A 23,130-nucleotide genomic window follows, 5' to 3' on the forward strand; every position below is an offset into this window, starting at 1 on the left:
AGACCTGCTCTTTTTCAGAGTCCAGATGGGAATGGTGAGGCAGGAATGTAAGTTTAAGCTTTCGTCTTTGACAAAAGACAGTGGGCTATATAAGTTGCCCAAAATGTATACTGAATTATAATAGAATCTCAGTTTATGCACTCGTGACATGGTCACCTCTCAGCCAGAGCACTTTGAAGGCAACTGGAAACAGAAATAATGGTTATTGTGACTGTACCACATATAGACTACCACATGACTCAATAGTTTAAAAACAGCACTTTGGAGTCAGATGCTGTGGCACACACCTGTAATCCCAGTGACTCTGGAGGCTGAAGCAGGAGGATCACAAGTTCAAGGCCAGCTTCAGCAACTTATTGAGACCCTGTCCTGAAATAAAATGTGCTGAGGATCTAGCTCAGAATAAAGTACCCCTGGTTTCAGACCCCAAGACTACCAAAAGAAAAGGTACTTTGGAACTAGGCATACCTGGGTTTGAATCCTTCTCCTCCCCTTCAACCTGGGTGATTTGAGGGGAGGATTTCTTTACTTATATGAATAGCTCCATCAGATGGCAAATGGGAATGATAATAAAAGTAATGCCTATCTATTAAGATGAGTGTGAAATTAGGTAGTTAATAAAACATGACTTGTACTGTATAATAATAGCAATATTTAACAATAACTGAATGTATTCCAGGGGCTGGGTAGGTAAGAGTGCTTCAAAGATATAATTTAATTTAACACCCTATAAGATAGTATTTTCATATTTTATTAAGACAAGCAAACTCAGCTTAGAATGATTTCCTCAAATTCTAGCTAGAATGTAGAAAAGCTGGAAGTCCAATACTCATTCATGTTTCTTTTGGGGGGGGTACCAGGGATTGAATTCAGGGGTACCCAACCACTGAGCCACATCCCAGCCCTATTTTATTTAGAGACAGAGTCTCACTGAGTTGCTTAGTGCCTTGCTTTTGCTGAGGCTGGCTTTGAACTCACAATCCTCCTACCTCAGCCTCCCAAAATGCTGGGATTACAGGCATGTGCCACTCCACCGGGCACCCATTCATCTTACATCAAATTTTGTGAATCTTTCCCACATCCCACATCATCATTTGGTGGGTGTTGGTTCTGCTGAACTTTTCTCTTTTGAAAGATCCATCATAGTGAGCTGCCCCTTGGTGCCTATAGGAAGCATTCATGAGTGACCAGGGAGTGGCTAACCATGTGCACACTGTCTTTGCAGCTTTCTTGGAGCCTCTGCAGAGTCCCTGGACCAGAACAGTTAGTGGGGACTGCAGGATCTTCCTTCTAACCAGGCTCGACTGTGCCGCCAGACCTGGGTGAGCCCACAGATGCCAGCCCAGCTTCAAGCCCCTGGGAAGGGTCAAATCATCAGCAGGAGAGCCTAAGGGCCCAGGCCCAGCATGAACATGCCAGCCAATGGAGATTCTCTCCAGTCGTCCCTGGCCCTGGCTGCAGAGAAACATGGCGGCTCACTTGAGGTGAGGAGGGAAAGGACCCCATGGGTAGGAATTCATTCAGTGAGAAAATACCCTGACCTTTCCCCAGGGCCTCAGGGAAGGGGCAGGTGAGTCATAGGAAGTCACAGATTTAATACTTGCTGAGAGTAAGATTTAATACTCCTGCTGAGAGTAAGCACCACATGTCTGAAGTCACTACATCCAGAACCCTATGGGTTTCAGTGGAAAAGGCCATGTGGCTGATGGAGAAGGGGATATGGAAGACCCGCCCCATAGCCTAGGGGAGAGGGTCAGGAAACTCTTGCAGGCTATCTGAGGCTGAGGTCTGGGTGGGAGCAGCCACCAGCCATGGCCAAGGAAATACAACCCCAAACCCAGTTCAGCCCTTTTCTCTACATTGGTTCTTTACAGGTACTCAGCTAATCCCCACCTGAGCCCTCAGTTCCCCTGGCTTCTGAGGAACTGCTGACTTCTCTATCCAGATTTAGATGCAGAAAAATCTTTTTTCTTGAAACTGAGACTAGCAGGGTAATAAGGCTACCACAGTCTTTAGAGACCTTCCAGCTCTTCCTTCTTTTTTCAGATATAAGTAAAATAGCTTGAGGAAGTTTAAGATTAATGCAGGCTTCTCAAGTTGGCAGTGACAGCACTGGCCTGTAGCCAGGTTCCCTGAATGTATACCCCTCCCCCCCCCCAGAGAACTGCAGCAGAGACCAAGTTTCCCATTTGGAGTCCCTTTAAGATTGTGTAAACAAAAGATGCTACCTGTAGTGCCCTCCTTTCACACTTACCTATGAATGTCACTTAGGGAAAGGGATTGCTGCCACAGGGACTCAGGGTTATATGGTCATGGGGATAATATTAAACTTTAAAAAATTATTTTGGTTTATGTTATATCATTATTTTTAAATAGTTTTATCTTTTAGTTGTAGGTGGACACAGTATCTTTATTTCATTTTTATGTGGTGCTGAGGATCGAACCCAGTGCCCCATGTGTGCTAGGTGAGCACTCTACCACTGAGCCATAACCCCAGCCTCTCATTTCATTATTTTATAATAAAATTGTAGAAAATACAGGTTAACAAATAGAATAGAAAATTACTTGTAATTCCAGCATCACCCAAAGTTAATCATCATTAACACTGAACTATATATTTTCTTTGTGTTTTTTCTTTTGCATGAGCATGTATGCATGTGTGTGGGTATATGTGTGGAGCCATAAGTATGTATGTGTGCCATACACACACACACACACACACACACACACACACACACACACTGCCAAGATTTAAAATGGAATCATACTATTTTAGTTATCTTTCTTCTTTTGTGCTGGGGATTGAACCCAGGGCCTTGTGCATGCTAGGCAAGTATTCTACCACTGAGCTACACCCCCATACCCATGACTACCTCCTTTTTAACTCAGCAGTTTAAAGTTTCTAGGCAGTAATTTTTTTCTTCATACATATGTGATGTCCACAATTTAACCAGTCTACCATTTTAAAAAATATTTTTAGTTGTAGATGGACACAATACCTTTATTTTATTTATTTATTTTTTATGTGGTGCTGAGGATGGAACCCAGTGCCTCACACGTATTAGGCAAGCACTCCACCACTGAGCCACAACTCCAGCCTCCAGTCTACCATTTTTTAATTTTAATTCTTAATTGACAAATAATAATTGTATATATTTTGATATATATATGCATATGCACATTAAGGAATGATTAATCAAACTGATTAACATCTGTCAACCTCACATACTAGCCTTTTATTGTTTTAATTTCAGTTTGCCCTCTCAGCAATTTTGAAATATGGCAGTCCCTTCTTATTTTTTCCAGTGATAGGAATTGAATCCAGTGTTGTTTATCACTTAATTGTGTCCCCAGCCCTTTTAAAAATTTTAATTTGAGACATGGTCTCACTAAGTTTCTTGGCCTTGAGTTTACAATCCTCCTGCCTCAGCCTCCCAAGTTGCTGGGATTACAGAGTTATGCCACTATGCCTGCCTCATCATATTCTTGAGAGATTTGTTCCAAGACCCCCAATGGATACATGAAGGTACTATCTGAGGTACTATTGAGTATATATATATAGCCACACACCACATAATGACATTTCATTCTACAATTGACCACAAATACAGTAGTGATCTCACAAGATTATATTGCCTAGTGGTATTCTAACCATCTTAGTTTTGTTAAATACACTAATATTTTCACAGTGGCAAATTGCCTAATGATATATTTGTCAGAATCTGTCCCCATCATTAAGCAACACATGACTGTACTGTTTTTCTCCATATATACCTATGATAAAATTTAACCTATAAATTAGAAACAGTAAGAAACTAATAACAAAAATTAATGTAAAACAACAATTATAACAATATGCTTGTAATAAAAGTAAGTGACTGGGCTTGCTCTCTCAAAATATGGAATTTTCCATTTAATTCTTTTTTTTGGTACTGGGGATTGAGCCCAGGGGCTGTTAACCACTGAGCCACATCCCCAGCCCTTTTTATTTTTTATTTTGAGACAGGGTCTCACTAAGTTACTTAGGGCCTTGCTAAGTTGCTGATGCTGGTCTCAAATTTACAATCTTCCTGCCTCAGCCTCCTGAGTCACTGGGATTATAGGCATGCACCCCACATCTGGTCATTTAATGTTTTGGGACCATAGTTGACTGTGGGTAACTAAAACCATGACAAACAAAATGGTGGACAATGGGTGACTACTATATGCATTGTGTTATTAACTATAGTCACCATGCTATGCAGTAGATCTCAAAAATTTATTCCTTCTATCTCACAAAAACTTTGTATGCTTTAACTGACATTCCCCTTCCTCTTCACAATCAGTTCCACTAGTAATATGTATTTAGGGAAGTTTAGGTTTTCTAATGTAATTAAAACTGCTATGGTGAAATTTCTGCATTTGGATCTTTTTGCTGCAAGTCACTGAAATTATATTTTTGAGTAAAATATATAGAAGCATTAGTTGGTAAGTGTATGAATATTGATAGTAGTATACTTCCATTTTTTTCTAAGCTCTGCTCATTCTTATAATCACTGACAAACTGGGTGGAACTATGACAATGTGGTCCTCCTGAGTCCTGCAGATGGCCTCTTGTCCAGCCAGTCTGTTGCAAGGAACTGTCCAAGGGCACAGAAAATTATCTAGATATTAGAAAACAGTCAAGGGAATCCAACAGCAACTAGTCTGTGAACCACTGGAAGGAACAAGAAAAACTCTTAGGAACCAGGAACCAGTAAGATCGACTAAGGCTCCATCAGAACAATGGACCTGCTGGAGGGACAAATGTCTGAGGGAACACAAAACAGGAAACAGGATATATGTATAGTTAGAGGGGCCCAGGTGTAGCCAAAGGAAGCAATAAATAAGACAATGGGGTGCCAAAGGCCAATGTCTCGGCTTGGCACCAGAATCACGAGCCACCACACAGCTTTGTAGGTTCAAACAGCAATTCTTTATTCCCGCTCTCACACCGCCTCCACACAGGTCCAGGGGCAATCGGTTCTGCTGTCTCCCGCACAATTCACCTACTCCACGAGGCTATCTCCAAATCCCCTTTTTAATCTCATGAGAACTCAACGGGAACAAGCAGCTGGAACACCCTAATCCCAGCAATAATCTTCAACTTCCAACTTCCCTAAAACCCATTATCTTAAACTGGCAACGCCTTAAACTCAAGGAGCCGGTTACTTCCTCAAACCTGATCAGCTCTAAACCCGGATCCGCCTTGGTCCTTGAGCAAGGTCACCTTATTAAAGCATGCATGCAATGTCCCATCGAATGTCCTCTAAGCAGCATGGGGTACGCTTGGCAAGGAAATTTCGATGCGTCATTCCTACTTGGTAATGGCCCTCAGCATCAGGGGGAGTCACAAAGAACAAAAAAATCTAGAGGGAGTAGTAAACAGGAACCAAGGAAGTCAAAAAGAATAAGAAATAGATGGGGAACACTCAGAGGAGCAAGAACCAGAAGAAGGAGCAGGGGAAAGTCTGGAGAAGCAGAAATTCCTTGGAAGCCCTTCTGCTGGGCCTGGGGCCAAGGGGAAGGGAAGGATCACATCACTGAGGTGATATACAAGTGTCCCAGAGCAGGAGTGAGAGCAGTCTTAGGCAGGTGGCCTGCATCCCCAGCCAAAGCAGATGGTCAGTGGATCAGGGACAGAGTAGGCAATAAATGGTCATTCTTGGCAGCCCAGAGTATCCCCAGGGTGAGGGTGCAGAATATGGTGGGACTCAGATCATCCAGAAGGGAGATATCACTGTGATTAGCTGGAGAGCGGAGATGAGCCAGGATGTAAGTCCTTACTTAGGACAAGAAAGTCCTTGTAATGGCAGGGACACATACCATCCCCCATGGCAGCAACATTTTCATATGTGGCAAGTGAGGCTGAAATTTGGTGGGTCTGTGCCATCAACTTCATACCCAAATCTGACCACAGTCCTTTTCCACCACCCCACATCTACCTTCCCAGCCATAGTGGAGTTCAGAACTTCTGTCTTAAAAGGATAAGGGATCAAATGGGGACATTGATGGAGAGTGTACCTTGCCTGTTTTCCTTTTGCAACCATCAATGCTTGTAATCCCTGGCATGATCTTTGAACATGATCTCTGTGTATATGGCCTTAATGACTTCCCAAGAAGGAAGGTTAGATAAGGGTGATCTTTCATCTAGCATCTCAGGCTATGAGTCCACAGGTAGACAGAGGCAGTTGTTAAAGTGTTTAACAGTACAATTAATAAATGTTAATCAAAATAAATAAAATCAAATTTAAGAAGCAAAATATATTTAATAGATATTAAAATATGTTAATATGTCCATATTGGGAAGTAAATAAACACTTCTCCTTCCACTGAGGCTCCTCCCCCATAGCACCCACACCAGCAAGTGTCAGTAGGAGGATGCATCCAGTTATGACCCTCAAGGCTCTCACCTTTAGGTGATGAAGGGGGCACTCAAGTGTGTTGCTCAAGGCTCAGGTCCTGCTCCCAGCAACCCTCAAGGCTTGTGCTCCAGGGTATTGGTGAGTGAAGAGATTGGGGGAGGAATTATGGGAACTCTCTGCCTGTTCTGTACCCATGAATAGACACCAAATAAAGAGAGGACCCCTGGGGCTCTGGAAGGTCCAACAGTTCACAATGAATAAATGTTTATCATTTGGTTAGGTCAAATCATTAGAGCTTTTCTTTGCTACTTAGTACTATCTTCTGTCTTGTTTAGGAAATCCTCACCTACCCCAGAGCCTAAACCAATACTCAACTTTTGTGTGTGTGTGTGTGTGTGTGTATGTGGTTCTGGGAATCAAACCCAGGGCTTCACACATGTTTTGCCAGTGCTCTACCACTGAGGTACATCCCCAAACCCCACCACCACCACCTTTTTTTGAAATAGGGTCTCACTAAGTTGCTGAAGCTGGCCTTGATCTTGTAATCCTTCTGCCTTAGCCTCCCAAGTAGCTGGGATTACAGGCATGGAACAACCATGCTTGGATTCACCTAAATTTTCTAAGAATTTTAAAGCTTTGATTCTCTGGTAACTTATTTTGCAATAGCTTCAAGATTAAAGAGAACTTGGGGAAAAGAGTACACTTAACTATATATGCCCTTCATCCAGAAACAATACTCATTAACATTTTGCTACTTTGCTTTCATTGTCTCAATTTATATCTGAATGTGTATGTGTGTTATACACCCAGATATTTTTTTTAATTTTCTGGGTTCTAGGGGTATGGCTTAGTGGTACAGTACTTGCCTAACATGAACCAGGCTCTGGATTCCATCCCAGCACAATAAAAATAAATAGATAGATAAATGACTTTTACTTTTCAAACCATTTGAAAGTAATTTGTAGATATAATTTCCATTTACTCCCAAATACTTCTATGTTTATCTCTTAAGAATGAGGACATTCTGGGGCTGGGGTTTTGGCTCAGTGGTGGAGCACTTGCCTCGCACATGTGAGACACTGGGTTCGATCCTTAGCACCACATAAAAATAAATAAACAAAATAAAGGTATTGTGTCCATTTACAACTAAAAACAATTAAAAAAAGAATGAGGACATTCTTAGCCAGGTGTTGTGGTGCAAAGCTGGAATCCCAGTGACTCAGGAAGCTGAGTCCAGAGGTACACAAGTTTGAAGCCAGCCTCAGCAACTTAGTGGGATCCTGTCTCAAAATAAAAAATAAAAGGGCCAGACATGTGGTTCAGTGGTAGGGTGCTTACCTAGCATGTATGAGGCCCTAGGTTCAATCCCCAGTCCACACACAAAAAAAGGATGGGACAACTATCAAAATCAAAAAATTTAATATTGATATAGTACTATCTAATATATAGTATATATTGTCTAATTATTTAATATTCAATATCTAAAACAGATACTCCTCAACTTCCTATGGGGTTACATCCTGAAAACCTATGGTAAATTGAAAATATCATAAATCAAAAATGCATTTAATACACCTAATCTATTGAATATCATAGCTTAGCCTAGCCTAACTCAAATGTGCTCAGACCCTTATATTAGCCTACAAAAATTAGGTAAAAATCATCAAACACAAAGTGTGTTGACTATCTCATGTAATTTATTGGATACTATACTGACAGTGAAGACCAGACTGGTTGTGTGGGGATTGCCTTTGTACCATCATAAAGTAGAAAAATCATAAGTTGAACCATCATCAATTAGGACTGTTTACATGCAGTTTCTCCAGGTGTCACAATTATGTCCTTTACAACACGCCCCCATCCAAGATCCAAAACATTTCATAAGTTAGATTTAGTGGCCATGTCTTATCAGTCTTTACTCTGTATTTTATGACATGGACAGTTTCAAAAACAAGATTTCAATTTGGGTTTGCTAACAGCAAACAATTAGATTCAGATTATTCAGTTTTTGACAGGAAGTTGACAAAAGTTGACACGATGTTCTCAGTGCCTTGTGTTGAGAGGCATTCAATATCCATTTGTCCTGTTACTGAAAATGTTTACTTTGACTACCTGGTTAAAGTACTGTCAAGCATCTGCACTTTCCAATGTAATTAATAAGTGTTTCATAGAGGACTAGTTTGAGACTATGTAAATACCCCATTTCTCATATTTTTGCCCACTTATTATAGCACGCATCAGTGATTCCTACCTGTGACAATGAATTATTATGCTGTTTCCCTAATGGTGTTTTTCTGTCATTTCTACATTTATAAGTTGGCATTGTATTATAAGAAAAAATATTCCTAGCTCTGACTCCTGAAAAGACAATGACATGCCAGGCATGAGTGCACCTTGATTTATAATTACTAACAGGAACTAGAGCTTTGGGGAGAAATGGCTTACTCCAGAGCTAATACAGAAAAAGTACAAAATAATCACTGAAGAACTGCTAGACAGCAAGGAACTGCTCAAAATATGGGACCTGTCCAAATGACACAGGAACCAGTTTGAAAGAGCTTCCTCTGGCCAAGGCTAGGACAATTTAAGTAGCAAAATCCATTTTTTTTAAAGAAACAGGATCTTTCTATGTTGCCAGGCTATCCTTGAATTCTGGGCTCAAGAGATCCTCCTGCCTCATCCTCCTGAGTAACTGGGATTTTAGGCATGTACCACTGTATCCAGCTTTACAAAACCCATTTTATAACATTTCATCACCTCAAAAAAAAAAAAACCACCCTTTAGCTATCCTCTTCTTCTCCCCACCCTTCCTCATGTCTCCCAACCCTTAAACAACCACTAATCTACTTGCTATCACTATATCCTTCTTTATTCTAGACATTTCATATGAATGAAATCATATAATATGTGGTCTTTAAGCTTCTTTCATTTAGAATAATGTTTTGAAGGCTCATCCATGTTGCAACATCATTTATTTTTATATATGAACATTATTCCACTGTATAGATGTACCACATTTCCTTTATCCACAAATCTGTTGTCATTCTAAATATTCATGTATATACTCCTAGGAGTGGAATTACTGGTTCGAATAGTAACTCTGTTTATTCTTTGAGGAACTTCCAGACTCTTTTCCAAGTCTGCTGCACCATTTTACACTCCTATTAGTGTATAAAAGTCCCAATTTCTTTACATCCTTCCTCACCAATACTTGCTATTTTATGATTTTTTTATTCTAGTCTTTCTAATGAGTGTAAAAGATAGTACCTTGTAGTTTTGATTTACATTTTTCCTGATAATTTTTGATGTTAAACATCTTTTCATAATACTTGTTGGTCATTATACCTTAATGTCTGAAGGATAATTTTGCCAGATACAGAATTTGGAATTGACTATTCATTTCATTCAGCGCTTGAAAAATGTGCCACTTCCTTTTCTTACCTTCATGGTTTCTGATAAGAAATCAGCTGTCACTTTATCTTTCTCCTATAGGTAAGGTGTCACTTCTCTCTTGCTGATTTCATAATTTTTCCTTTGTCTTTAGTTTTCTGAAGTTTGATTATACTGCATCTTGGCATAGATTTCTTTGGTTTATACTTTTGGGATTTCCTCAAATTCTTAAATCTCTAGTTTGGCATATTTTGCCAAATTTGAGAATTTTTTCAGCCATTGTTTATTCAAATAGATATTTTTTTCATCTGATATTCTTTCTCCTCTCTTCTGAGACTCTGATGACGAGAATGTCAAATCTTTTGTTTATATTCTCACAGGCTCCTGAGACCCTGTTCATTTTTTTAGTCAATTTGCTTTCTGTTCAAATTGGGAAATTTCTATTCTTCTACTCCCAAGTTCTCTGATGCTTTTCTCTCTTTTCTCTATTCTTCTGTGGAGCCCATCCACTGAGTTTTTAATTTTAGTTATTGTATTTTTCAGTTATTAAATTTTCATTTAGTTTTTCATTATATCTTCTATTTCTTTACTGAGACTTTTCTAGTTTTGCATTTCTTTTAAGATACTGATATTTTTATGATGGCTGCTTTAAAATTTCCACTTAGTAATAGGAATAGCTTTATTTGTCAGATTATTTTAATGTCTATATCATCTTCATATTGGTGTCTCTTAATGGCCTTTTCTCATTCAAGTTCACATTTCCTGGTTCTTCCTAAGATCCTTGATTTTCAGTACATCTTAGTTGTTTTGGAGAATTATGGGAATCTGGGAAATTATTTAAATCTAATTCATAGAAGACCTCCTCTGACACTGTTCTGCTACAAATCAAGACTCTCCCCTTACTGCCAAGTGGAGGTGGGAGTTAATAATCCCCACTGACGTTTTTTAACACCCTGGCAAGGGCAAGCACTTTTTTTCCAGTATAGAAGATTGAACCCAGGGATGCTTTACCACAAACTACATCTCCAGGCTTTTTTATTTTATTTTGAGACAGAGTCTCACTAAATTGCCCAGGGTGGCCTTGATCTGGCAATCCTCCTGCCTTGGCTACCGGTATTATAGGTGTGCACCACTGTGTCTCATGTGAGGGGTGCTTTGTTATTGTCAGTTAGGGGCACAATTTCAGGCTCCCAACCAGATCTCTTCTAACTCCACATTGGTGGAAAAGTGGGTGTGGGTGGGAGTCTGAGATCCTTACATGGCCTAAACTGATTGTATGAGAGAGATTCCTCATTCCCCCCAGGGCAGGGATGAAAATCTAGGCTGCCCACTGGGCCTTTGATGATGGGGGTGAGGGTCAATGCTTGGCTGGATTAGGGAGCTTATCTAGTTTTTTTTTTCTTTATTTGCTAGGTTGCTCTTTTCTCAGATCTTTGCATAGACAGCAAGCTTTCCTTGGGGCTTTTATCCAAGCCCATTGCCCTTCTGGGTTGCCAGCTTATCCAGCACTAGTCCAGGATATCTGAGGCCAGAAGAAAACTCAAGGAATTCACTGTTGTATCATTCCTTAGGTTCTAGGCCCCTTCCCAGAATGCCTTCTTCTCTTCAACTTTTAGTCTTATCTTTGTTCAATGTTTTGGATTTTCAGCTATACTTAGGAAGAGAAATAGAAAGAAATGTGTCTATTCCATTTTTTTCTATTGGCATTTTTTTAAATTTAACTTTTGAATAGGTAATACATTCCCATATCCCCCTAACACAGAATATCAGTCTAGCTATGTACAGTGGCACACACATGTAATTGCAGCTACTCAGACTCCTACTATGGGGAGTCTGAGGCAGGGGAATCACAAGTTTGAAGCTAGCCTCAGCAACATAAGACACTCTGTCTCAAAATAAAAAAAATAAAAAGGGTTGGGGATGTAGCTCAGTGAGAGAGCATCCCTGCCTGTTACCACACACACACACACACACACACACACACACACACACACACACACATACACATCTTCATTAGTTTGTGGATAAGTTAGATACATTCTTAAAGATTATGCAAATAAAAGCAGCTGAGAAAATATCCTTAGTATTTTCCTACTAAGACAGTAGATACTGTACATTTGTTGAACACAAATTTTAAAAAATTGTTGTTTTAATCTTTTGTTATGAAATATTCCACATATTTTGAATAATATTGTTGAATGTGTCTCCTGCTGTATATATGTATATATTCCATAAGTGGAATTGTTACCAGTTTCCCTCTGTGGAACCATAACAAGATGCTATACCAATTGAGTAGTGAAAGAGACTTTATCTTGGCTAAGAATAGAAGTGGACAATAAACTTGAAGATCAACTGAACTCCCCACCTCTCACATGGTCAGGAGATTATAGATACAAGGTAAAAAAAATGAGAAGGAGGGATAGATGAATAAAGATGAGAAATATTGTTGGGCGCTGTAGCACATACCTGTAATCCCAGTGATTTGGGAGGCTGAGACAGGAGTATCAAATTCAATGCCTGCCTCAGCAATTTAGCTAGATCCTCAGCAACTTGGTGAGATCCTGTCTCAAAATAAAAAAATAAAAAGAGCTGGGAATGTACTGAGTGACTAAGTGCCTCTGAGTTCAATCCCTGGTACAAAGAAAAGGGGGCAGGAGAGGAATATTCACGTGTTTTATTATAATGAAGTTAGTGATTGTTTGGAGGTCACTCTGGCAGCCATCATAGGTACACCAGTTGCAGCCAGCCCACCTGAAGAGGAACTTCTGGCCTTCAGGCATCCTTTCCTCAAAGATAAACAAAGTTAAGGTAGGGTAGAAATTCAGTTAGGTCACCTAGTCAGTACAAGATTAGGACAGTGCAATGTATTGTGTATACGTCTTCAGCATTAACTGATAGATCTTAAGTACTTTCCAAAGTGGTTGCAGCAGTTCATACCACCATCAGCAATAACAGAGTTCTTTTTGCATCATGTTCTCTTCAATACTTGGTACTGTCAGTTTTTTTTTCATTTAAGACATTCTAGGGGTTATGTAGTGGTATCTCATTATGGTTTTAATTTGTATTCCTAAATGTCTAAAATGTTAAACCTTTTTCCTATGTGTATTGAAGCCTTGGATTTCCTCTTTTGTAAAATGCCCGTTAAATCCCTTGTCCATTTTTCTACTAGGTGAACTCTTATTCTCACTGGTTTGAAATTCTGTACACCTTTTATTAGTAATATGTGCTACAGATTATCTTTTATGTGATAGCTTTCTTTTTTTCCTCTTTTTTAATTTTAATTTTTTGGTACTGGGGATTTAACCCAGGAATTCTCTACCACTGTGCTATATTCTCGACCCTTTTTGTTTATATTGTGAGACAGGGTCTTGCTAAATTATGGAGGCTGACCTGGAACTTGTGGATCCTCCTGCCTCCACCTCCCAAGTTGCTAGAATTATAGGCATGCACCACCGCATCTGGCCTTTCTTCCTTTTTAAATACTGTCTTTTAAATGACTAGAAGTGCTAAACTTCATTGTAAACATACTCTCATCAGTCATGTTTTGTGTATGGTACTAGGGGTTGAACCCAGTGATGCTCTACCACTAAGCTATATCCTGAGCCCTATTATTTTATTTTATTTTAAGACAGTGTCTTGCCAAAGTTGTTCCAGCTGATCTCTTGCCTCAACCTCCTGAGTAGCTGAGATTATGGGTGTGTACCACTGTGCCAGGATTCTTTCTTTTTATTTTGGTACTAGGAATTGAACCCAGAGCCTTGCACATGCTAAGCAACCCTCTAGACACTGAGTTACATACCAGCCCCATCAGTCTTTTTTTATGGTTAATGTTGTCTTCTTCCCATTGGGAATTATATTTCTGATGTACAATCATGAAGATAGTCTTCTAAAAGTTTTTGCCTTTCACTTTTAGGTGTATAATTTATCTGGAGTTGATTTTTTTTTTTTTGCATATGATGTGGAGTAGGGATCAAATTGTACTTCTTCCTGAGCTGGGGTTGTGGAGCAGTGGTAGCGTGCTTGCCTAACATGCATGAGGCACTAGGTTCAATCCTCAGAGGCATTGGGTTCAAGCCTCAGCACCACATAAGTGTAAAATAAAGATATTGTGTCTACCTAAAACTAAAAAATAAATATTAAAAAAATTTAATCTCTTCCTGTATGTACCTGTCATGGCACCATTTATTTATTTTTTAATTAAATTATTTGTTTATTCTAATTTGTTATACACGATGGCAGAATGCAATTCATTTCATATTACACATATAGAGCACAATTTTTCAAGTCACTGATTGTACACAAAGTTTTTTTATGGCATCATTTTATTGAAAATGTTCTCACTATCTGATTGAACAGCTTTGGCTTAAATCACATGATCATATATGTGGGTGTGTTTCTGTCCTCTCTGTTCTGTTCCAGTGGATTATCTGAGCACCAGTACCACAATATCATAAATTTCCATTGCTTTGTAAATTAAAGTCTTATAAACCTTGTCCTCCCACCTTGTTTTTACTAATCAGGAGTCTCATGGCTAGTCTTGGCTATTTGCATTTCCACAGAAATTTTAGAAATGGCTTGTCAAACTCCATGAAATTGAGTTATGATATATCCTATAAATTCTTTTTTTTTTTTGGAGAGAGAGAGAGAATTTTTAATATTTATTTTTTAGTTCTCGGCGGACACAACATCTTTGTTGGTATGTGGTGCTGAGGATCGAACCCAGGCCGCACGCATGCCAGGCGAGTGCGCTACCGCTTGAGCCACATCCCCAGCCCATTCTATAAATTCTTACAGTACTAATTTCATTAGTGTTGGCTCTAGGTATATCTAGTGTATTTTCTTAGACTATACTATAGTTGTCTCTCAGTATCCACAGGGGACTGACTCTAGAATCCACTACTGATACCAAAATCCTTGGATGCTTGAGTAAACCTTTGCACATCCTCTGGTGTTCTCTAAATCATATGTAAATGACTTATAATACCTGATTCAGTATAAATTCTTTATAAATAGTTATGCTGCATTGTTTAAGGAATAATGACAAAAGATCTGTACATGTTCAGTACAGAAGCATTTTTTTTTTTCAATCCACAGGTGGTTGAATCCACAGGAATGGAATTTGCCATTAACAGAGAGGGTCAACTGTATCATCAGTTATTTTGAACTATGTTTTTTAGGGTTTTGTTTTATTTTGTTTTGTTTTTGGTACTGGGTATTGAACACAGGGTGCTTAATCACTGAGCCACATCTCCAGCCTTTTTATGTTTTTTTTTTTTTTTAAATTTTGAGACAGGGTCTCACTAAGTTGCTGAGGCTGGCCTCAATCTGCAATCTTCCTTCCTCAGCTTCTTGAGTCACGGGATTATAGACATGCCCCTCTGTGCCCAATTGAACTATGTTTTTAAAACTTTAAAATTGTGGATTTTGAAAAGATCCCATTTATTAATGTTTGCGTGTGTGTGTGTGTGATGCTGGGGATTGAACCCAGGGCCTTGTGCATGCGAGGCAAACACTCTACCAACTGAGCATATCCCGAGCCCATTAATGTTTTTTGACTTAGTTGCACTATGTTTAAAGATGGTCTGTATGGTAGGCTTTCGTGTCTTATCTGTCTGTATGCTCCTCCTGAGCAGTCTCAACTGATTCCCTACTCTGTAGTGAGAACTTCCAAATCAGAACTTCTATCCTAGTCCATGTCATACAATCCCATATAAGTTTTATCACCTTAATTTCAAAATGTGACATAATGTTTCATTCTCTTCCCCACCCCCTCCTATTCTGTTAACCTCTCAGTTTATGATCTACATGTTTATGTAAAACCAATCACTGAATATTGCCTTAGATTCATTATTTTTCTCCCCCCCCCCTGCAATTCAGCCTCCTCCTTCTTTTTTTTTTTTTTTTTTTTTTTTTGGTACTGGGATTGAACCCGGGGAACTTTACCACTGAACTATATATTTTTTTTTTTTATTTTGAGACAGGGTCTCACTAAGTTGCTGAGGCTGGCCTCTAATTGTGATCCTTGTGCCTCAGCCTCCCACGTCACAGGGATTATAGATGTGTGCCACTGCATCCTGCTCCCACAATTCAGCCTCCTTAAAACATTGCATCAGAACTATCTTCTAAGGGGCTGGAGTTGTACCACATATAAATTAATTAATCAATTAATTAAAGGTCCATCAGCAACTAAAAAAAACTGTCTTCTAGAGGTTTGGGTTGTGGCTCAGTAGTAGAGCACTTGCCTAGTGCATGGGAGGCCCTGGATTTGATCCTCAACACCACATAAAAATAAATAAATAAAACAAAGGTATTGTGTCCAACTACAACTAAAAATAAATATTTTTTTAAAACTGTCTTCTACATCCTCAACTTCTCCATTCCATTAAATCCAGCTTTTTTTTTCTCTCACATGAACTCTAGAGTGCATCTCCACACTGATCATCAAGTCTCAACCGTTTCAAACATTTCTATGATGTACCTTGACTACTGTTTTAAAGCACACTATTATGATTCTGTCTTTTCCTGTGTTTAAATGGCAGACCATTCTCCATGAAGAAAAAAAAAGGATTGTTCCTTGTTCTAACCCTAATATATCTCTACAGTTTTCCTCACAACTACCTTCTCAATCTACTACATAAATTCCTCCCCTTTTATAAAATTATTTGAAATTTCCTGAATAAATCATGTATTTTAATTGTTTCCTTATTCCATACTTTTGTTCATACTTTTGTTCATATCCTTTCTAGATAACTCTAACCGTAACATCTCTGTGTAACCTAGTCTAAATCATCCATTACCCCCCTTCTGTCTTCCTTTGTTGGTTAGTCAAGTCTTTAAGTCATTTTATATTTTATTCAACTCTATATTGCCATTGCCTAACACATCCAGCACATAACTGATTATTAAATATATGTGTCTAGTTCCTAACTAGAGAATTTAAAGAAGGCCCATTTATCCAGGCATGGTGGCATATACATTTAATCCCAGCCACTTGGGAGGCTGAGGCAGAAGGATCATGAGTTCAAAGCTAGCCTCAGCAAAAGTAAGGCACTAAGCAACTCAGTAAGACCCTGTCTCTAAATAAAATACAAAATAGGACTGGGCATGCAGCTCAGTGGTTGAAGGCCCCTGAGTTTAATCCTTGCTATTCAAAAAAAAGAAAGAAAGAAAGCCCATTTAAATCCCCATTTTTAAAGTAGAATGACATAATGGATAAATGAATAAATGTAGTACACAAGGAATGTCAAAATACTTTTAGTTAAGTTTTTACTTCTCATATCATAAAAGGTAAATCTAGCAAAAACCCTATATGTTACATTATGGTAAAAGAGCATTAAAAAACAATTTCTTCTCTATCTTCTGCCATCCCCCTGTGCTGACCATGTCACCTTGAACAGGGTTGTGTTGTTACAGGTATCCATATCATTTGAGGATGTGACTGTGAACTTCAGCAGGGAGGAGTGGCAGCATTTGGACCCTGTTCAGAGACGCCTGTACTGGGATGTGACACTGGAGAACTACCATCATCTGATCTCAGTGGGTAAGCACTGGTGCTCATGAGTTGGCTGAGGGCCTCAGTATGACATTTCTATTCTCAGTCACTGAGTGCTCTGAGGCATCCCAAGTGTGTGATGGTGTCACCCTTGATTTGACTGTGATTCTTCAGTCCCTTTCACCTCTATTTATTTCTTTGTTCCATCAAACCTGGGGACTTTCCTGAAGAGCAAATGGGAAGCTTCATTGAAAGGTCCCTGAAACCTGATTGGCTAGACCCAACCCTGTATTATATTCTGTTAATAGGATATCAAGTTCCCAAATTAGAAGCCATCTACAAGTTGGAGCAAGGAGAGAGGCCATGGACACTGGAGGGGGAAATGTCAAAGTTATTCAGGTGTGTGACCCAGCAGATGAGGGCATAATGTATTTTGTATATAAAAGTAAATCCCACTTTTCTTAGAAGAGGCCAATGTCTGAGAAAGCTTGTGAAGATAATTTGATCTTGAAAGTTCTAAATTTTGGGGCTGGGTATGGTGGCACATGCCTCTAATCCCAGCAACTCGGGAGGCTGAGGGAGAAAGATTGCAAGTTTAAGGCCAGCCTCAGCAATTTAGTGAGACCCTAAGCAACATTTTCTTTTTGTTGCTAAGAATTGAACCCAGTGGTGCTTTACCTCTGAGCTACATCTCCAGTCATATATATATATATATATATATATATATATATATATATATATATATAATTTTTTTTTGAGACAGGATCTCACTAAATTGCTTAGGGCCTCACTAAGTTGCTGAGGCTGGCCTTGAACTTCTCTTGCCTCAGCTTCTTGAGTTGCTGGGATTATAGGCATGTGCCACTGCACCTAGCTAGGACCTTTTCACTCTTCCTACTCCATTCCTATCCCCGAGTTTAGATTCTTCCCTTGTACATCAGATGCTTTAAAATTTCTATTTTATTTTGTTTCCATTCCCCATATCCATCCCTTATTCTATGATGGCAATTAATGATATGATCCACGAATTTATGTGATATTCTCATAAACCCTGAAGTATTGGTTTATGAGTATATATTTATAGTATATACAAGTTATATTATTCTATATATCTTAATTCTATTCTTTTTTTATAGTATATACAAGTTATATTATTCTATATATCTTAATTCTATTCTTTTTTTCCCACTCCTCCCTAAGGGATGTTCGTAACTGTAGTGTGTTCATCTGGCTTTGTTCTACAGATTGCTGCATAGTATTCTACAGTACACCAAGACCACACCTTACTTAACCATTCATCCAGTGGACACTGAACTTCCAGTTAATGCAAATTCCACGATAAATGTACATACAAATTTTCCTTTATGGAGTATGAAAATTTCTCAAGGATGTGTGAAAAAGAGAGTTTGCCTAAATATTGTGTATGCTCAGCCTGAATTTTTTTCTTTTTCTTTCTTTCTTTCCTTGTCTTTTTTTTCTTTTGATGCTGGGGATGGAACCCAGGGCCTTGTGCACATTGCGCGTGTGCTATACTACTGAACTAAACTACCAGTCCCTCATCCTGAATTTGACTAAGTACCACATATTATTCATCGATTGTCTGCACTAATTATACTCCCCACAACAGAGTATAAGGGCTCTTGTTATCCCAGTGTATCTGCTAACAAGTAATAGTAACCATAGTGTCTAATAGTACTAATAGTGTCTCGCTTTTTTGTCCAACAGTGGGTATAAAGTGGCCCGTATGTCTCTTTCTGTCTTTGTGGAGCTAGGATTGAACCCAGGGCCTCAATCTTGTTAGGCAAGCATTCTACCACTAAGCTGCATTTTTCACAACCCACCCCCCCCTTTTTTTTTGCTGTACTTGAGATCAAACCCAGTGGCACTTTAACACTAAGCTACATCCCCAATCCTTTTATTTTAAGACAGGGTCTCACTGAGTTGCTGAAGCTAGTATCAAATTTGCAATCCTCCTGCCTCAGCCTTCCCAGCTGCTGGGATTGTAGGTGTGTGCTGCTACATCCAATGTGTTATCTCATTTTCAAATTTTGCATTTTTTCTAGTACCTCATTTGAGCATTTCAGAATTTACCTCATATCTCTTCAAGTTTGCTTTCTATGGGAATGTTCATAATATTTTCATTGTTTCAATTGAATACTTCAACTGTCTGTTTCTTACTGATTTGTATCCAGTTCATTATTTGCCTTTTTCTCTAGCCTTTTCTACCATTTCTCCCATAAATTGGGTTGCCCCGGAAACCCTGTCTAATGTTCATCAGCCTTTTCTTCATGTTCATCCAGTGGCCTAAACATATTGATATACTGATGGCTCCTCCTTTGATATCCTCAGTCTGGTGCTTTATTTTTTATTTTAGTATTAGTAGTAGTAGTAGTACTAGTAGTAGTAGTAATAGTCGTCGTCCTGGTAGTAGTAATATTAATATTATGGATGGAACCTAGGGGCATTTTTCTGGTGAGCTACATCCCTAGACCTTTTTACTCTTTGTATTGAAACAGGATCTCACTAAATTGCTGAGGCTGGCCTCAAACTTATAATCCTTCTGCCTCAGCCTCCTGAATCACTGGAGTTTGGCATGTGCCACTGTGACCAGTTTGATTTCATTCTCTTATAAGTTCATTTTAAATGCTAATGACAGATTTCATTACCTAAAACACTCTGTTTATCTTGTCATGAGCTAAGACAAAGCTACAGTTTCTCCCTCTTGTCTAGTATGTGACAATGAAACTCTTCTTCCAAAGAGATAAACAACATATTTCCAATTCAGAATTGTATCTGTATATTTTTATAACCTCTGCTTAAATCCACTTTTAATATTTTCTTAATGTTTATCATATTTTGTGGGGATACGCAACTAAATCAATCAGGGACACTCCAAGTGAATTTGGGCTAACTAAATAAAGACACAGACACAGAAAGTATTGTTTTCATTGGGCTCAGTGACTACTCCTCAGCCACAGCTCCCAAAAAGCGGGCAAGGCAGGCAAGAAAGAGAAGGAGCATGCCTCCAGCCCGGGTTTTATTGGGGAGAAGCCATTTAAATTGAGGCAAGGGTAGGGTTACAACAAACAAGTGAGTGCAATCCAACCCCATTGAGTGACACCCACTCCTGGAGATGCACTTCTCTTATCTGAGTGGAGGAAAGGTTCAATTGCATTGCAGTGGTGCAATACCAGTTCAATATCTCTTTACTCAGGACTTAAAGGTGTGTACATAGCTCCTATCCAGAGTGGCTCCCAACAATATTTGTTAGTCTTCCATGAACATCTCAGTCTTCATCCCGATAACACATTTTCCATCTTGTGATCAGAGTTCACCTGTCCCATGTAATGAATTTTTTATGGTGCTGGGAAATGAACCCAAGATTTCATGTATGCTAAGCACATTCTCCCACTAAGCCATACCCCAGCCAGGCAGTAGCTCTTAATTACTCTAGCACATGTATGTCTCACTCCATTTTTCCATCTTCTATTTCACAGCAACTCAGAGGAAAGTACAGAATTTTAGACTATGTGGCTTTTAATTCTATGTTTTAGAAAGTATCCAGATTTAGGAGCCAGCTTTGCCTTATTTGTTTTATTTTTGTACCAGGGATGGAACCCAGAAATGCTTTATCACTGAGAAACCTTCCCATCTCTTTTTATTTTTGATTTTGAAACAAGGTTCCACTATCAAAGCTAGTATTGAACTTGCAATCCTCCTGCCTCAGCATTCCCAGTGCTACCATGCCTGGATGATTGTTGTTTTTTAAGTATTAAACTTTAAATTGACAAATAAAAATTGTTTATATCATATGCATGATGTTTTAAAATCTGTGTACATTAGAAGCCTAGTTCATATTGTATGATGCAGGGTCTGATCAAGAGAGAAAAACCACACACTAATTTGAACAGAGAAAGTTTAACATGAAGCTTTTTAGCTGTAATGCAATTGAAAAAATAAGATATTAACTAGTAAAGAGAATCCTAAAAATAAAGGAATAGCAGATACAAGGCAAAGCCAATTCCTCCAGGGCTGTGTGTTAATCTATTTCCTGTTACTGTAATAATTTTTTTTTTTTTGCGTGTCTGGTACTGGGGATTGAACCCAGGGATTTGTGTATGCGAGGCAAGCACTCTACTAACTGAGCTATATCCCCAGCCCTGTAACAAAATATTGAGGTGGGATAATTTAGAAAGAAAAGATGTTATTTAGTTCACAGTTTTGGAGACAAAGTCCAAGATCAGGCCATCAGATGGATTTGACCTCTGGTCAGGGCCCCCTTCACTGGATCACCACATGGCAGATAGCATCAGGATGTGAGCATGTGTGAGAGAGAGAAAGCACATGAAAAGACAGGAAGCCAGAGAAAGATCAGACAGGGGCCAGTCTCACTTGTTTATACCAATCTTCTCTTGAGAACTAAGTTGGATCACATAAAAACTATATTAATCCCTTCCAAGGTCAGTGCTCCCAGAGACCCAGTCACCTTCCACATAAACAGTATCCAAGCCTATAGCAGTCTGAGGTAAAGTACCCAGGGAAGAGGCTCCTCTACTTCCCAGGGATGAGATCCAGACCTTGTAAGGAGGGTATAGCTGTGGCTTATGGCCTGGTGAAAGAATTGCTGTAGTACCACACTGCCAGAACTTGCTGGAAATCTTCACTCTGAGGTTCCAGAGAAAACTCTTCATAGGGAGGTGTCTCACTGGAGGGAGTCTACTACAAATCATCTGAGAGAGGTGCAGAGTAAGGTATTAGGTGCTGGATGCTACTGACCAAAATGCACTGCATGAGCTTGGAGCTGGAGAAGCTATTGGTGCTCTGTGAGCTGGTTGCTTGGGAAGCCATTTGAGCTGCTAGAACTGGGTTCTGAAAAGTCATCCATGCTGTAGGCACTAAGCTCAGAGAAGCCATCCATACTGCAAGACCTGGGTTCCAGGGATGCTGTGTGTGCATCAGGGGCCAGATGGTAAAGCCACCCATGCTGCAGGAATGCTAGACAAGCTGCCCTGGCTGGAGGAGCCTGCTGAGTGAACTCCTGGAACCAGGAAGGAAACCCACCTTGGCTTGCAGTGCCTCTCCAGCAACTTCCATGGACAAAGTTTAATATCATGGTTGCTGGAAAGGGAAAAAAAAGTACTTAAGGAAACCCAAATCCATTTTTGTGAAGGGTGAACCTGGAGCTGAGAGGCAATTGATTCATAACTGGCACCCTTAATCTTCATTTTCCTGAAGTAAAATATGTAGAATATATGTAGTAAACTTAAATTTATTGAATTTTGGAGATAGAAACAGAAATGCTCTTTGAGAAGCATTTTTAAGCATCTCTTCAGAAAAATACAGAGGACTGTACACTATATTTTAAAAGGGAAGACAACTGCATGAACATTAATACACTCAGCCTTTTTGTAATAGTTCTTTTGCTTACAACATTAAACAGTGACAAATCAAGTATCAGTATGAGTGGTACTGCCAGGTGCACTGGCACACATCTGTAATGCCAGCAACGCAAGAGGATCACAAGTTTGAGAACAGTCTTGGCAATTTAGTGAGATCTTATCTCAAAATAAAATTAAAACGAAAATGGATGGGGATGTAGCTCAAAGACATAATCCTCAGTACCACAAACACACACCAAGAAAACATGAGTGGCACAGTGTCTGCTTTATTAAATGCTGGCAGCTGGGTGTGATGGCATACATCTGTAATCCCAGTAACTTGGGAGTTGAGGCTGGAGGATCACAAGTTCAAGGTCAACCTCAGCAACTTAGCACCCTTTCTCAAAAAAAGGGGGGGGGGGTTGGAATATAACTTGATGGTAGAATACCCTTAGGTTCAATCCCTAGTACCTCCAAAAAAATTAAT

At 39.3% G+C, this 23,130-nt stretch overlaps 1 protein-coding gene and 1 non-coding gene across 12 annotated transcripts in view; one reads left to right on the forward strand and one right to left on the reverse strand.

Annotated features, from left to right (window-relative positions):
- The window catches only part of Znf41 (zinc finger protein 41), a 65,415-nt gene that overhangs the window by 21,936 nt on the left and 20,349 nt on the right, over nt 1–23,130 (forward strand). For 9 of the 11 annotated variants that reach the window (XM_078034906.1, XM_040278448.2, XM_021725590.3 and 6 more), the window contains 2 exons: nt 1,226–1,484; nt 17,187–17,313. In XM_078034906.1, the coding sequence (XP_077891032.1) occupies nt 1,407–1,484; nt 17,187–17,313 (205 nt within the window). In that variant the 5' untranslated portion in view covers nt 1,226–1,406. Of the gene's footprint in view, nt 1–1,225; nt 1,485–17,170; nt 17,314–17,573; nt 17,656–22,717; nt 22,732–23,130 lie in introns of all 11 variants that reach the window. The other 2 variants (XM_078034909.1, XM_078034905.1) reach the window with 2 other exon arrangements.
- On the reverse strand, nt 15,236–15,306 carry Trnaa-cgc (transfer RNA alanine (anticodon CGC)). Its single transcript has one exon. It is a non-coding gene; the product is annotated as a tRNA-Ala (tRNA).

This window comes from Ictidomys tridecemlineatus, chromosome X, assembly GCF_052094955.1.
Source record: "Ictidomys tridecemlineatus isolate mIctTri1 chromosome X, mIctTri1.hap1, whole genome shotgun sequence".
Taxonomy (NCBI): Eukaryota; Metazoa; Chordata; class Mammalia; order Rodentia; family Sciuridae; genus Ictidomys; species Ictidomys tridecemlineatus.